This window comes from Dama dama, chromosome 29 (assembly GCF_033118175.1).
Source record: "Dama dama isolate Ldn47 chromosome 29, ASM3311817v1, whole genome shotgun sequence".
NCBI lineage: Eukaryota > Metazoa > Chordata > Mammalia > Artiodactyla > Cervidae > Dama > Dama dama.
This window is the reverse complement of record NC_083709.1, coordinates 46282410-46298788: the sequence shown is the minus strand read 5'-3', so window position 1 is coordinate 46298788 and position 16379 is coordinate 46282410. Positions and strand designations below refer to the sequence as shown.

Sequence of the window (16379 nt, the reverse complement as noted above, 5' to 3'; positions counted from 1 at the left end):
ATGAGAAATGAGAAGAGGAGTTCTGGAAAACTGATAGTAAATTATTTTTCACCTAAATTGAGCTGGAATTACCAATAGCACAGGATGATGATTATTTAATAGTTACTTTGAAACTCAAAATTCTAGGCCTGAGCAGTTTTACGAGTCATTACTTAAGTACCTGAGGAATATATAGTTGGGGAGAAGTAAAGTCTGAGCAAAACGTAGAATTCTGGGTGACATTCGGTTCTTAGTTGGAAGCTTTTAGGATACAGTAACATATGTGAAACCATTTTGTAAATGTAACTTAATGAACTGTTTGAAGGTATTTTGAGTCTCATTTGATATTATAGGTGAGCGAAGCGGGTGTCCATAGACCCCATGTTGGTGGAATTCATGGTCGGAGTAATGATGGTGCTTACTCTCTTGTCCTGGCTGGTGGATTTGCGGATGAAGTAGTAAGTCATGATGCAACCTTGTTCTTTAGAACCTGTCTTAATTATTCAGTAAAATACAGAAGCTTTGTCCGGGATAAATCCCATCTCTTTTAGCATCACTTTTGTGTTGAAGTGGTCAGTTCTATACAAGTAACATAGTCAATCAGTCAGCGTCTTTAATCATTGCATGTGCTGATTACTGCAGTGAAAATAGTCACATTTTCTTTAGAGCTCATTTTAATTTGGGCATAATTGTAGATTGACATGTAGCATTAGAAATAATACAGAAATGTCTGTGCTCAATTTCAGCCAACGATAACATCTTGCAAAACTATAGCCCAATATCACAACCAGGATACTGACACTGCTAAACATTCAGGACACTGAACATTTTCCTTACTGCAAGAGTCCCTCACATTGCCCTTTTTTAGCCACCATACTATTTCTGCTTTCCCAATACCCCTTAACTCTAGACAACCACTAATTTGTTGTCCATTTCTATAATTTTGTCACTTAAAAATTTTTTATAAATGGAATCATATAGTGTATAATCTTTGGGATTGGCTTTATTCAGTCAGCCTAATCCTCCCTGTGGCATGTGTCAATAGTTCATTCCTTTCTGTTGCTCAGTAGTGTTCCATTGATAATAGGTGTATCACAGTGTAACCATTCACCCATTGCAGCAAGTGAACATTTGTGTACAGGGGGTTTTGTGTGTATAAATATGAGTGTTTGTTTCTTTGGGATAAATCCCCAGAAGTATAATTGCTGGGTTGTATGGTAGTTGCATGATTAGTTATTTAAGAAACTGCTCGCCCCTCAAAAAAATGGTGAGGGAAAAAAAAACTGCCAAACTGCCATTGTGAAGTCAAAACAGATACCATCTGGAAGACCGTATCTGATCAATTTAAGAAGTATTCTGGAATTTTTAATAAGTACTTTTTATTAGACTTTCTTCAAATGATGTATACACTGAAGATGAATTCCTTAATGCCTTATTCCTTAAAATATAAACCTCAGTGTTGAATCAACAAAGTGTTTAACCCAGACCTCAGTTTGGATATGCAAAGGGTCCCTAAAGTTTTGGGACATATAAAAACACTTAAAATCATGAAATTTTAGTTCTGATTCTTAGTCCAAAGGAAAAATTAGATGAAAAACTTTTATTACAAGCAAGAATGAAGTAAAAAAAGTCATCATATTCAGTCTGAATTAATTAAAATAATCTTGCATTGAAGAACCACTATTAAGATAGAGTTAGTAGAAGTAATTTACATACTGATGGTTTTCTTTGTTTAAGTACTGAATCAGGTAGAAACTTAATAATAGCAATATAAATTTGTAGTTAAATTCTTTTCTAACTTTCTTCTTAATTATATGCAGTTGTCTTACCCAAATATAACCTGGGTAAACGCATAGATTTTGAAATGTGAGGAACTTACAGTGCTATTAGGATTGTGGTGTAGATTGCTGTTGAGAAATCAGTTTTGGAATATTTATTAAAATGATGCCCTGTAAAGAACCTACATAGTATTGATAAATTTAATAACATTGAATTAAATTAATATTCCCAACCTATAAGACCTTATTTTGTAACATTCTATAGATTATTTGTATATCACAAGAATAGTTATGTCTGGAGGCGTTGGAAGCTATAATATTGAAATGAAATCTTTAGATCAAGTGATACAGCTTGAAGGTATATTACACACAAGACTATATTTGAATTTTCCCTTATTTTGGTAGATACCTTGAGAGAACATGTCAGCTTATAACATCCTAACCAAGTTCTGGCTGTGAAATAGGAATTGGTAAAATCATACCTGGATTTAGATGTTTAATGCCAAAAATGTTCTTCTGCAGGACCGAGGTGATGAATTCACATACACTGGGAGTGGTGGTAAAAATCTTGCTGGTAATAAAAGAATTGGTGCACCGTCGGCTGATCAAACATTAACAAACATGAACAGGTACTCTTTATTGTTGGAGTTTATAAAAACTGTTTAGAATTTGGGCTTTGTATTAACAGTTGGACTATAGGACTATAATTTATAACTTACACTGTAGAGAAGAATCCTAAAGTGTAAGTTAATATAGCTAAAATAAGAATCTTATTACCTGATTAATATAAATTAATTATAAATAAGTATTATATAAATACTTATAAGCTTTCTAACTTATTTTTAGTATTATTCTTTTTTAAATGACATAATTCCCAGTCTTAATACGTGTGCTGTGCACTTGGAAACATGTTGAAAACTTTGAAGAAAAGAAACCCATATAATTTAAGTGAAATTAAGGGCAAGGTGGCTTGCCTACTATCGCATAGGTCAGAGTTTTGTTCTATTAAACACAAATTTATCTTTTAAAGTGACAAACTTCTTATTAGAAGAGACTAATGTGATTAGGGTTATGTTTAGGAGCCACATTTATGTGCATGAAACATCAGATAACTTAATCAGAACTACACAAGGTGCTTTTAGAATTTATAATGTCTTTTAAGTGTTTAAAAAAAAAAGAATCATTATGAAAGAGCCACCTTGTGCCAGCTTTATCCTATAGAAGAATTTATGATGGTCCAGCTTCCATGGGAATAGAAAGTTTAACTTCAGATGTTTTATTTTGTGAATGCATGCTAGCACCAGAAATAGATTAAGTAACCCAAACCATCAGATTAGCAGTGACCATGTTGTAACTTGTCATAGTGAAAATTTTGCAATGATAAAGTTGAAATTTTTGTATTTTATTATTAAGAATATTTTGTGGGATATTAAATAAAAGTGAGTTTCGCTTTCCTGAGTCTAAATCACTCAGTTTTAAGTAGTGTGCCCTTAATTTCTGATTACTGTGTAAAGAATATACTTTGTGGTTTCAAGACTTTTGTTGTGTACCAAGTTATATAGAATCTGTTTTTATGTCTTCCTTCTATATTATTTCTGACAGTAGGATTATTATATTGAACCAGCAGAGGAGACAGGTCAGATTTGCTGGTGAAAACATTGTTGAGGTAGAAGTCTAGTACCTATGCAGTCTTTCTCTAATGAGGAAGCAATTCTTTAGGAGGAATGATCTTAAAAAGAATTAGAAATATTTTGATGTGTATTGTCAGTGTATCTTGAATTTGCAAAAGGGCTTTTTTTAATAATAAGATTATTTGACTTAAATGAAACTTCCTTTGTAACTACCTGCACTTGTAATGTACATGAGAATTTCTTTTCAAGCTTGGAAGAATCTAATAAGTATACCCTGTTTATCTTATGTTACAATCTCAGAAAATAATTGATAGACAGTAAAAATGTCTATATTAATAAGGAAGGTAGTGAAAATGAAATAGTAACTCAGAACAATTCAGGATTAATTTATCACAGAGATTCTAACATTTCTTCAGTTAATTTATACAGTAAGCTGTGCGTATGCCTTGTGATTGTAAAGACCCCTTAGGCAAAGATACCTATGTGTCTTACTATAAACATGAAAAGTGAAGTAAAAGACCCTTAGCTTTAACCCATAGTATATTCTTTCCTGGAAGGTATATGGTCTAATTCCTTTTTGCTTCTCTACTGAGAGGTAGTTTGATACCTGCTCCTTGCTTTTAAGAAGTTTGTTGCTATTTCTTCTCAGCTCTTCCTCTTTATGAAACTGAAAAGGGCAGCAGGTAACCTGACCATCCTCTATCTGGACAATTAGGGGCAACCGATTGAGCTGTGGACAGAGTAATGGAAAGCCTTTTGTTTTGCCTAGTTTCATCCTCTTGGACTCTTTACACAGACATGAACAGACTACACACTTACATGAAACTGGAAGTGAGTTAATAATGCCAGTTAGTGGTGGCATTCACTATGACGGAAGGTACCTGTGGCACCAAAGCATTCTACTCATTAACGGGAAGATAGTACATATCTCTATCTCAGTTCTTTTAGGGGATGAAGTATGTGTATCTCAGTAGATATTCCATAAATAATACCAACGCTGGAGTTGATGGCTACAGTTTCTTCTACCCGACAGAGTTTTAATGCATTTCCCATTTGAGATTGTAACCAAAAAAAAAAAAAAAAAAAAACTTGATGAGCTTTAATGACACCTAAAAAAATTTTTTTAACAAAACACTTAAGTTCATTTACTTTAACTATGATAGAGATTATAATAGATTAGTCATTTAGTCTTAAAATTTTTTTTTGAGCCTGCATAAAAAGAACTATACCCTGGAAAAAAGTATTTTGTTCATATCTGATTTTACCAGATTTCAGGGGAGGGTGTCTGTATATATTTTTTTAACCTTAAGTGTTCTCAGTGGATTCTTTACACTTAAGTTAGAATACACGTGTCTTACAGAAGGAATCCTCAACCTCACGGATCACATGCCTGATGATCTGAAGGTGGAGCTGATGTGATAATAATAGAAATAAAGTGTGCAATAAATGGAATGTGCTTGAATCATCCTGAAACTATCCTCCCCCAACCCCATTCCATGGGAAAATTGTGTCCCATGAAATGGGTCTCTACTGCCAAATAGGTTGGCTACCACTATCTTAGAGGAAAAATACTAACTTTAAATAGTTCTAGTTTGTCTTTTGAAGGGCAGGACTATATTTCCCCAAGAAAGATCTAACATCTAATAACCTTACTGATTAGTTACTACTAGATGAGTACATACTAAGGAAGATTCAGCTAAATCAAGTGCCGCTTCCAGCTCAGTGTTCCTCCTTGTTCATGTGTCATCAGTAAAATGTAGTGATCTTGAGCAGCCAAAAATCTTTATTGTCATGATTGAGCACAGGTGTTTGAATGCTTCAGTTTTATTTAAACTTATCTTTTTACTGGAAATCTTTAAAGGATATCTTCATATTAAATTTGTTCTTTATTATCTTCTAAACTTTAAGGAATCTCTGTCTAGAATATGGAAAGTAGACCAAGAAAGGTCATTTGTACCTTGCAGACAAATTTAATTTTCTGGATTTCTTTCTACATTATTCCAACAGTTTACCTTATTCCCTTATCAAAAATAATGATTACAGCAGTCAACTTGCTTTAGTTTTCCAACTTTCTCCCTCCCCTCAACAACGTTATTTAAAGAAAATTCCATGTATTTCTAGTTGTTTTCTATTATACGTGGCACAGATGTTATTACTTTCAGAAGAACCCTACAGGCTATCTGAGAACCAATCCCCTGGCTTGGGGGTGACATCAGAAAACTGATTTGTCTTCTCTGCTGGTGGGGGAAAGCATAATCCTATTATCTGGAATAATATGGAAAGAATCATAGAATCTTAACCATCAGGTAAGGCATAATTCACCTTTTAAGTTAGCTAATGATGTGATTATATACTTGAAGAAAGATTACTTGGTATAAAGACTTTGTTTTATTTTTTAGGGCATTGGCCCTAAACTGTGATGCTCCATTGGATGATAAAATTGGAGCAGAGTCTCGGAATTGGAGAGCTGGTAAGCCAGTCAGAGTGATACGCAGTTTTAAAGGGAGGAAGATCAGCAAATATGCTCCTGAAGAAGGCAACAGATATGATGGCATTTATAAGGTGCTCTATCTGGCATGACATCTTGCTAGTCATTCTTCCTGGGCTTTCAAGACAGGGTTGCCACAGGGAACCGCTCTACTGTGGGTGGGCTAAAGGAAACAATAGACCTTCTTAGTTGGTCTTTCTCCTTTTTTTAGAAATAAAACATGCACAAAACGAGCTCTTAATTTTGATACTTGTCTTTTAAGACTTACCTGAAGTCCCTAAAGACAGAGTTATATTTGGGGTTAAGCTTTTTATAAGTGATACACTCTTATGATAAAACTGTTCAAATAATTTGGCCGTTGTAAATATTGGATTCTTATATCTTCCAGAATGATTCTAACTGTAATAGATTTTTCAAAGTAGAGCACATTATAATTTTAAAATAGGGTGCATTCTTTGTTTTAAAAATGAAGGTATCTACTGCCACCATTTTAATCTACTATGTAAAATTATATTGATGAGCATAATCTTGCTACAACTTGAAATTTATAGCAGTCTGCCCTTATGGGAATTATCATAATTAGGAAATAAAGTCAAAACAATATTTTAGTGCATACTTTTTACTTAATATTCCAGCAAAGCCAGTATCTTTCAAAGTTGCATTTAGTTCTGCCAAGTTTACTTAAAACACTAACATGACATTATGAATAAGTCTAAACTGTACATCTCAAACTAGCTGAAATATTATGATTTAGGTGGTGAAATACTGGCCAGAGATTTCATCAAGCCATGGATTCTTGGTTTGGCGCTATCTTTTAAGGAGAGATGATGTTGAGCCTGCTCCGTGGACCTCAGAAGGAATAGAACGGTCAAGGAGACTATGTCTACGTTTACAGGTTAGATTACGTTTGTCTAGGCTACATGTATATTCATTAAAATGTATGCCTGTGTACTATCTGTGTGCCTTAACACTGGATATAACCCACAGCAGTTGGTCAGTGGACTGTAAGGGGTGAGGAATGAGATCACACAAGTATAGGAAAGGAAAAGAAGTAAAAAAGCAGCCTCCTAGGTATCAAACTGCCCTAAGACCAAGAATTGTGCTTGGGGAAAACTGGGCTTGACAGTGAAAAGTAAAATACATTTGACCCTTGAACACCACAGGCTTGACCTACCTGGGTCCACTTACACACAGATTTTTTTCAGTAGCAAATATTGTAGTACATTTCTGCTGTTGGTTAAATCCCCAGATGCAGAGGGCCAACCATAAGGTACACAGGAATTTTTGACTTCTGTACAATTGGCCCAACCCTAACTTCCTGCATTGTTTAAGGGTCAACTGTATTCCCAATTCACTCTGGACTTTAAGCATGAGGGAAAGGGATACCTGAAATTGAGGTATAGGAGGCCCTGAGAAGGGAAGTTTTATCCTAGAGGGCACAGGGGGTGTGTCTCTGGTAGGGGAAGGGGGGAGGTGGCTTATAAGAGTGGTCTGCTTTCTACCCTTCTCACTTTTCCTCACCCCTTTTCTCTCTTCCCCCTCCAAGCTGCTTCCTTGTCCTGTCACCACCTTTAGTGCTTTGCCTTTTTTTTTTCTCTTTGCCCATGCTCAGCTGTTAACCCATGTAAGACTTTGTTAGTTTTGTGTGCATAATGGATGGTATGGCTACATTCCCCCTCCACTGCCTATACACCCTAGACTCTGTCCCTGACACTGACTTCAGAGCATGGTTTGAGTTTATCCTCCATCATTGCCCATCACTGTGCTTCTCGTAAAGACTACCAGCTTTGTCATTTCCCCTGGCTCTGCCCACACTGCATGTGTAGGGGCTGAACTATGGGCAAGTGTCTGACCACCCAGGCAGGTGAGTGTGTCTCTTCTAGTGCAAGTCTGTTTTTTTGTTGTGTTTTTTTCTTTTTAAACTCATGGAATTGTTTAAATGAGATCCGTCAGCTGCTAAAATAACTGGCAAAATCATTCCTTTTATAACTAAATATTTTTAAAACCTATTGTTAAATCCATTTTCGGAAGATTTTTTTTTTCAGGTCTACTGTTCAGCAGAGCAGTATTCTAGATAGGTTAACTGTGAAACAGTTGAACAGAAAGAAGCATGTAAGCCAATCAGCTATGATAAGTTAATATCATTGAGATTTGTAACATTTTGAGCTTTAAATATGAGTGTTATCACAAAGCATGTCCAAAAAAGTGTATAGCCAATAAAACACAAGGATAGTTGGGTAGAATTTATTCCTTAAAGTCTTACCTTTTAGTTGATAAAGAGTTTGGTAATGTAGTGGCTTTAGGTCTTCTAAAAGCTCTTCTGTCTCACCCTATCTGCCTGTTAATTTTAGGAGACAGAAACTTACCTTTCTATCTAATTCTACATTTTTCCTCAAACTTTTTAAGCCCCCTAGTCACAACTTGTAAACTGTTCTTTTCTCTTTTCAGTCTGAAACTAAAATCATGACGTTATAAAATGGAATATCTTAACAGTCAAAACTATATAGTCTTACACTGAATTGGGGGATTTTTAATAATCTTTTGTCCTTTGAATTCTGTTTCTTTCGATGTCTGTGCCATTTATATAAATCCTTTTAACTTAGGGAAAGTATAGATCCCTCCCCATTTTTCTTTAACCTCTCTTCTCTATGAAGGTTAAATCTACATTGCACTTTTTCCCCTCATCAGTATCCAGTAGGTTACCCTTCTGATAAGGAAGGGAAGAAGACGAAAGGACAGTCAAAGAAGGCCAGAGGAACCTCAAAAAGGCCATCTGCAGATGGTAGGTAATGATCTAAGGACTTAAATACAAATAACTTAGTTTTTTATAAAGGGAAATACTAAGAGTAAGTTGAAAACTCATAAGAAATGAAAAGAAAAAGGGCTTGTGTGTGTGTGTGTGTATGGTGGGGGTGGAGTGGGGTGGGATACTTGTGTATTTGAAAAATGTCAGAGCCTAAACTGCAAAGTATCCTAAACTATGGGAAAGTTAGATGCTGCTTTATGCTTGTTATCTTCATGCTAAGCATAATCGGTGCCAATTAACTCTTCTGCTTAGAACCACTTGTAGTCTGCTGATATATTTTTAAATAAATCTAGATGATTGTCCAAGTGCCTCCAAAGTCCTCAAACCATCAGATTCAGCAGAAGCAGTTGAGGCTTTCCAACTAACACCTCAGCAGCAACATCTAATCAGAGAAGATCATCAAAACCAGAAGCTATGGGATGAAGTTCTTGCATCTCTTGTGGAAGGACCAGTATGTAAAGATTTTTTAAAAGAGTTTCTAATATTAACAAATGATGAGAAATAATTTCCCTATGAATTATCATTTTCACAAGGCAGTTAAAACTTGATCCTTTTATCCAGGCTTCTCACTCAGTGCTCCTTTCAGAAATGCGGCAACACTAAAATGCTTTTAAATTGATTTTAGGCCTCTTAGATGTTGGTTTTTTGACCATTTTGTGCTTAAACTGTGTGAGGTACTGTTCATAGGTAGAACTTTCAGTTGTGGCACACATTCAGTTTAATCTAAAACTCATCAGGAAAGTTTTTTTCAAAGTTATCTAATAGAATAAGTCTTAAGCAGTTCAGCACAATTTTCAGTGCTCATATGTTCAGCCTAGGAGTAAAATAAAAACCAGCATTTAAGTATTTCCTATGTTTTTGATTTTTTTGTTTTCTTTGATAATCATAACATTTTAAAGTGAAAAGGAATTTCAAGTTTAACTGATGTTTGGGTTTTGTGTTAAGCTGTGTTTTGCAATGAATTCTTATTATCAAATCCCAGAAGGTAAAGGTTCCAAATGTAAATTGTCTCTTCATTCTTGGCTCACTGCTTTTGTCTGTCAGTTTGCTTATAAATGTGATTCTTCAACTTTCTTAGTTATTAGCCCTTTGTCAGGTGTAGTACATTACTCTTCTGTTTCCTTTCCTTCAAAGTATGTGATGTGCGGGTGTTGTGGGTGAACTCTAGTAACCTCTCTTGAAATTCCATTTGATCACGTTTTAGTAGTTTCTTCCTGCCTATGTTTTCTTCATTTTCTGAGGGCATTGGCCAGAACTTCTGTGTGTTTGAAACGGGGTTAATGCATATCTTATATGTGCCTTTTATCTGGATTTAGAGGAAACTGTCATATTTTTTGTGTTGCTTTTATTTATGGAAAAATCTTCCTGATAACTATTTTTAGACTAAGGAATAAATCAGTTCAGTTCAGTTTCGTCGCTCAGTCGTGTCCGACTTTTTGCGACCCCATGAACTACAGCACTCCAGGCCTCCCTGTCCATCACCAACCCCCAGAACCTACCCAAACTCATGTCCATTGAGTCAGTGATGCCATCAACCATCTCATCCTCTGTCATCCCCTTCTCTTCCTGCCCTCAATCTTTCCCAGCATCAGGGTCTTTTCAGATGAGTCTGCTCTTCATATCAGATGGCCAAGGTATTGGAATTTCAGCTTCAACATCAGTCCTTCCAGTGAACACCCAGGACAGATCTCCTTTAGGATGGACTGGTTGGATCTCCTTGCAGTCCAAGGGACTCTCAACAGTCTTCTCCAGCACCACAGTTCAAAAGCATCAGTTCTTCAGTGCTCAACTTTCTTTACAGTCCAATTTTCACATCCATACATGACCACTGGAAAAACCATAACCTTGACTAGACGGACCTATGTTGGCAAAGTAATGTCTCTGCTTTTTAATATGCTGTCTAGGTTGGTCATAACTTTTCTTCCAAGGAATAAGCATCTTTTAATTTCATGGCTGCAGTCACCATCTGCAGTGATTTTGGAGCCCCCCAAAAAATAAAGTCAGCCACTGTTTCCACTGTTTCCCCATCTATTTGCCATGAAGTGATGGGACCGGATGCCATGATCTTAGTTTTCTGAATGTTGAGTTTTAAGCCAACTTTTTCACTCTCCTCTTTCACTTTCATCAAGAGACTCTTTAGTTCTTCTTTACTTTCTGCCATAAGGGTGGTGTCATCTGTATATCTGAAGTTTTTGATATTTCTCCCGGCAATCTTGATTCCAGATTGTGCTTCATTCAGCCCAGCATTTCGCATGATGTACTCTGCATATAAGTTAAATAAGCAGGGTGACAATATACAGCCCTGACGTACTCCTTTTCCTATTTGGAACCAGTCTGTTGTTCCATGCCCAGTTCTAACTGTTGCTTCCTGACCTGAATATATATTTAGGTTTCTCAAGAGGCAGGTCAGGTTGTCTGGTTTTCCCATCTCTTTCAGAATTTCCCATAGTTTATTGTGACCCACACAGTCAAATGCTTTGGCATAGTCAATAAAGCAGAAATGGATGTCTTTCTGGAACTCTCTTGCTTTTTTGATGATCCAGTGGATGATGGCAATTTGATCTCTGTTTCCTCTGCCTTTTCTAAAACCAGCTTGAACATCTGGAAGTTCACGGTTTGGAATGAATGGGGTTTATGAAATACCCTTAGGATTGATATTGGAGAGTTTTTTCTTTGTTTATTTCATCTATAAATGTAATATTTTGCATTGTCCTTGGGTAGAATGAGACTTACATGTTTGGAGGACAGAGAAAAGTGAGTTAGCTCTGTGAGAAGTGTTAACTTGCTTTTTAGCCTAGAGACTCAGGCATATAGAGTCTTGACTCTGGTACATAAGAGTCATTTTCACTTAGAGCAAGTAAGAAACAACAAGCAGTTGTTGATTATGGTCTAATTTTCTGGTTGGAGAGGATACAGCTGGGTTAGTGATAACTCAGGTGAGTCCCAGCTGTGAATGGGCAGAAGACAAAGTAGCAGATACAGGTGAAGGATAATGACATCTGGGTGCACACAAAAGTTCTGTTTTGCACATTTGTTGTCTGGGTGGAACATATGTATTAGGCCTCAATCTGAGGCTTTTGATATATTCTGTTTATCAATTTAAAAAAATAATCAAAGTTGTCAAATCCTGCAAGACTTCACAGATATGTGCAAATCAAGTATGCTTTTCAATCTCTGCTTTCAGAGTAACTTTTATGTGAGTCACCACTTGACAGTTCTCAAACAAACAATAAAAACCCTGCCCTCTGGTGGCAGGACCGTACATACCTAGGTCAGGTGACTGTAACCTTGCTGCTAGTGGTTACCCTGCATAGGCTTCATGCCCATTCTTTTCAGATAAACCAAGAACAACAAATCAGATTTTAGCAGATGTGACTTTTAAATAAGTGCATATGTTACATATGTATGTTTATATCCAAACACCTTCCCAAGGCCTTACCAGATCTGACATCCCTACCAACCTCTGCATTCCCCTCTTGCCACTCTTCCCCTCCAAGCTGCTTCAGCTACAGTGGCATTTGTGCTATTTAAACACACAGAACCTGTTCCTGTTCCTGGACCATCACACACACACCGTCTCTCTGACTGGCATTCTCCTCTCTGTTTCTTCATGAAGCTCATTCCTTCATCTCCTGTAAGTCTCTACAAAGTACTACATGCCCCAAAGAGGGCTTCCCTAGCTATCTTTTCTAAAATAGATCCTCCTTACTCTGTTGCTTTAATTTGCATTGTTTCCTCAGTTATGACTATCTGAAATTGAAGTCTTAAAAATCTGCTCTCCTAAAGGAATATAAAGTTCTATGAGAACAGAGACTTGGCCTTTTCATTACTCTTTGTAGATGAGTACCTAGCACATTGTAGGAACTCAGAATGTTGATACTACATATGCTTATATTACACTATGAAGGTACTGGGGAAATAAAGTCGTTTGACAGAGAGAGGGACTTGGTATTAAAGTTTTTTCCACATCTCCCTGGAACTGGTATATTCTTCTAGTGTGTTGGATAATACTTTATTGGTAATTCACTTGACCTTTATAATTCAGGTTTATAAATAAGTTAGTATCAAGATATAAATATGAAATGTAATCTTTGTTTTTTTGTTTTTTTTTTTTTACCTGAAATTCTTGTAGATTCTACTTTTTCTACTAATGGAAAGAACAAATATAAAATACACTCCCCTACTACCAAAAAATAACTGAGTGGAGGATTATCTTGGTGACTATTCAAAAAACTACTTTTCCTTCTAGGTTAAACAGCTTGGGTAAAATAGAACCCAGTAATGGCTTTTGAAGATTATAGAGTACTCATTTGATCATGTTTGCTTCAGAAAGCTTGACCTTCTATAATTTAGTCCCAGTTTGAGTAAATGTTAGCATTAGAAAAATAGGGGATTTTAGGATTTGGGCAAAATATCACAGAAAATTATCCTAGGAATATAAATACATTGATTCTTTGGGGTTTTCTGTGCTAGAGTATTATCGCCAAGTAGTTTCATCTTTTTCAGCATAAAAAATAAGTATTGAAGGTTTATAAGAGAGAAGGGTGAATAGCTATTTTAGAATATATATAGATATATTATAATACCATGGAGCTTTTTGAAAATAGATCTGTATGTAATGACCTTGAAACAAGTTGTTCATGATTTTTTCAAGTGAAAAATAGTAATCTCTGAAATATAAGGTTGTCTTTGCAAAGTCATATCTTGACTTTGCAACTGAATCCTAAGATTTAAAACTAATATGTTTATCTTATGGATGAGATTTCTGCAGTTTCCTATTACACATTTGCTTGTAGTTACAACCACTACTTGATTTTTTTTTTCTTTGATAGAAAGCACTAAACGCGGTTAACACTTTTCCCCCCAATTATTTGGAATTCTATTAATATATTATGAAATGCTAACCTTTTTTTCTTCCGCTTGGGTACCATTTTAGAATTTTCTGAAAAAATTGGAACAATCTTTTATGTGTGTATGCTGCCAGGAGCTAGTTTACCAGCCTGTGACAACAGATTGCCTCCACAACGTCTGTAAAGTAAGTAGAATTCTTTCTCATTTTCCCATATTAGGCGAGGAGGCACACTAACCTCCAAACCTGTTTTTAGCTCATGAAAAAGCAGTTTTTTTCATGAAGCAGAATAGATAAGGAACCTTGCTGGATAGGAAGCATTTAATTTCATCTTGGTGGTGAATGCATATTTTAATTCTACAGCAATTCAAATCTATATAGTCTCCATATTCTATCACATTTGAAATTATTGAAGATGAGTTGAAATGGAAAAGAAAGTAAGGTGTTGCTGGTGTCTTCTATTACAACTTATGTATGTCTCATATATTATAGTGCAAACTGAAATAATTCTATGTACTTAACAGAATCTAGAACAAATTATGTCTGGCAGCATGCTCAGAGGAGTTGTGTATTGTCTTATCAGTGTGGTATAAAAGGAATTTGAATTTCAGTCAAACCAAGGTTGGAATCTTGTTCAACTGCTTGGTGTTTTTATGTCCTGACCTAACTTCTGAGGTTTAGTTTCTTTTGTAAAATGGAAACAGACTTTCCACATAAGTGTTTGTATCTGACCTTGAGTCAGTTAAATAGTATCTTATTGGAAAACACATTATATAAAATAGATAATGTAGTTTTAAGGAGGGAATTCCTGAGGTTTTTTTTTTTTTTTCTTTAGTGCCCCATCAGGAAAGATAAGGATTAAAATCCAGCTAGGTGAGGCTAGTGGGAACCATGCAGAATTCTAACACTCATTTCACTGAATGAGGAAATTTATATAAAAATTGTCATTTGCCTGAAGTCTCACAGCATGTGTTAGAGGTGGAACTGAAGCCTTGTCTGTAAGTTCATTTTCATACTGCAGGTTCAGGCCTTGACAGTTGTTCATCTTTTATGTTTCTCTTGTTTCCAAACAGTAAGTTTCTAGTTCTATTCAAAAGCCTAAATTGTTGAGTATTTTCTGTATGCTTTACCCTCAGATGAAATCAGATGTGTTTACTTTTCATTTTGTTTTTGGTTTTGCCTTAGGATTGCTTGCAGCGCTCCTTTAAGGCTCAGGTGTTCTCCTGTCCTGCTTGCCGGCATGATCTTGGCCAGAATTACATCATGATTCCCAATGCTGTTCTGCAGACTCTACTTGACCTTTTCTTCCCTGGCTACAGCAAAGGACGATGATCTATCCACTACTGTGTTGCTCCCCGTGGCTTTTTGGACAATAAGGAATCTAAAATGGTTGGGGGTGGTTGGGAGGGGTGGAAGCAATGGTGGACCATATCTCACGTTCTGAAGCAGCTAATCCTCTTTCCTACATAGCCATCATCTTGTGTGTGTAGTAAGAGGCCCATTTCTCAACTGTCTTTTAAATATCAAAAGGTAGTTCTTGTCAGTTAACAACTAGTTTTAATGAGTAAGAAGACAAAGCCTCAGCTCTAGTTGATATCCAAGTTATGATTTATTTTGCAACTACCTCAGGACAGAAAAGATTTATGGGGATTTTTTAAATCATTGAGAAATTAGTTAAATGAAATTTTAGCTACACACTGCCTCCCAAATATTAGTTGTGCCTGGTTCATGTAATTTGATTTTAGAAAAGGAAGTGACACTTGAGATTGTTGGAATGAACGCAGCTTCTGTAGTGTGCATAATACATTTTTAATGTCTTCTTCCATTACAGTGTGTGTTTTGCAAGAACAGGTTCATTTTTTAGCCCATTTTGTGAGCTCCATTGTGCTTTTTTCTGGTGTTTTATGCAAGTTGACTACTAATGAAAACAATATGAATGCATTGTTGCTGCATTAGTGTAATGTGGTGTGGTTTTGCACTTAAAAGAGGTATTCAGATGATCTAGTTGTAAATTTCATGAAAAGCCTCTTCTGTACTAGTCAAACTGCTTTTAGTGAGTCTCACCAGTGGTTTTACATCTGCAGAGCATTCAGGACTGGGCTGAGTTTTTGAGAGGATTGAAATTGCTTCATATTGTGATCCTAAATTTTATATTCACTATATTCCCTAAAGTATACCTTAATAAATATTTTATGATCAGAAAAAAATAGCTCATCTTGCTTCACTTTTTTACATTTGTCTGGCTTATATTTGTAGGTATCTTTAAGAATCAGTCACTTCCAGAGTATTTCAGTGTGTGTTTTTACTGAAACAGACATTATGCACAATTTTTCACTCTTGATTTTTGGTATAGAGAACTAGTATGAAATCTTAAGTACTAAAGGACAGATTTCACCTTGAATTTGATCTTTTTTTTTTTCCCCAATTATTTTTATTAGTTGGAGGCTAATTACTTTACAGTATTGTAGTGGTTTTTGCCATACATTGACATGAATCAGCCATGGATTTACATGTGTTCCCCATCCTGATCCCCCCTCCCACCTCCCTCCCCGTCCCATCCCTCTGGGTCATGATCTTTTTTTTTTTTTTAACTAAATGGGGGGAAATTTTCAAATTAAGAACCTAGTGACGATTCTATCTATAACAACTCAGTCTTATGTTCAGTTTTAGCATAATTAGTGCTACTTGTTTCACAGATATGAGAATATTCTAAAACAGTTCTAGTTTCTGAAACTAAATTTTCACAAAAGTTTTAATATTATTAAATCAGTTTTCCTACCCTTGAATACAGAGTCATAAATATAGCCGGTATTTATTGAATATTTGCTTTGCATTTGTTCCTTTTCAT

The 16379-nt window shown here is 35.7% G+C and overlaps 1 protein-coding gene across 1 annotated transcript in view; it reads left to right on the top strand.

Moving 5' to 3' along the window:
- The window catches only part of UHRF2 (ubiquitin like with PHD and ring finger domains 2), a 71132-nt gene extending 55394 nt beyond the window's left edge, over positions 1 to 15738 (top strand). Inside the window, exons 9-16 of the mRNA XM_061132620.1 lie at positions 333 to 437; positions 2280 to 2386; positions 5788 to 5950; positions 6631 to 6771; positions 8565 to 8658; positions 8976 to 9133; positions 13619 to 13717; positions 14717 to 15738. Coding sequence (XP_060988603.1) covers positions 333 to 437; positions 2280 to 2386; positions 5788 to 5950; positions 6631 to 6771; positions 8565 to 8658; positions 8976 to 9133; positions 13619 to 13717; positions 14717 to 14863 — 1014 coding nt within the window. The 3' untranslated portion in view covers positions 14864 to 15738. The remainder of the gene's footprint in view (positions 1 to 332; positions 438 to 2279; positions 2387 to 5787; positions 5951 to 6630; positions 6772 to 8564; positions 8659 to 8975; positions 9134 to 13618; positions 13718 to 14716) is intronic.
- The last annotated feature ends 641 nt before the right edge of the window (positions 15739 to 16379 follow it).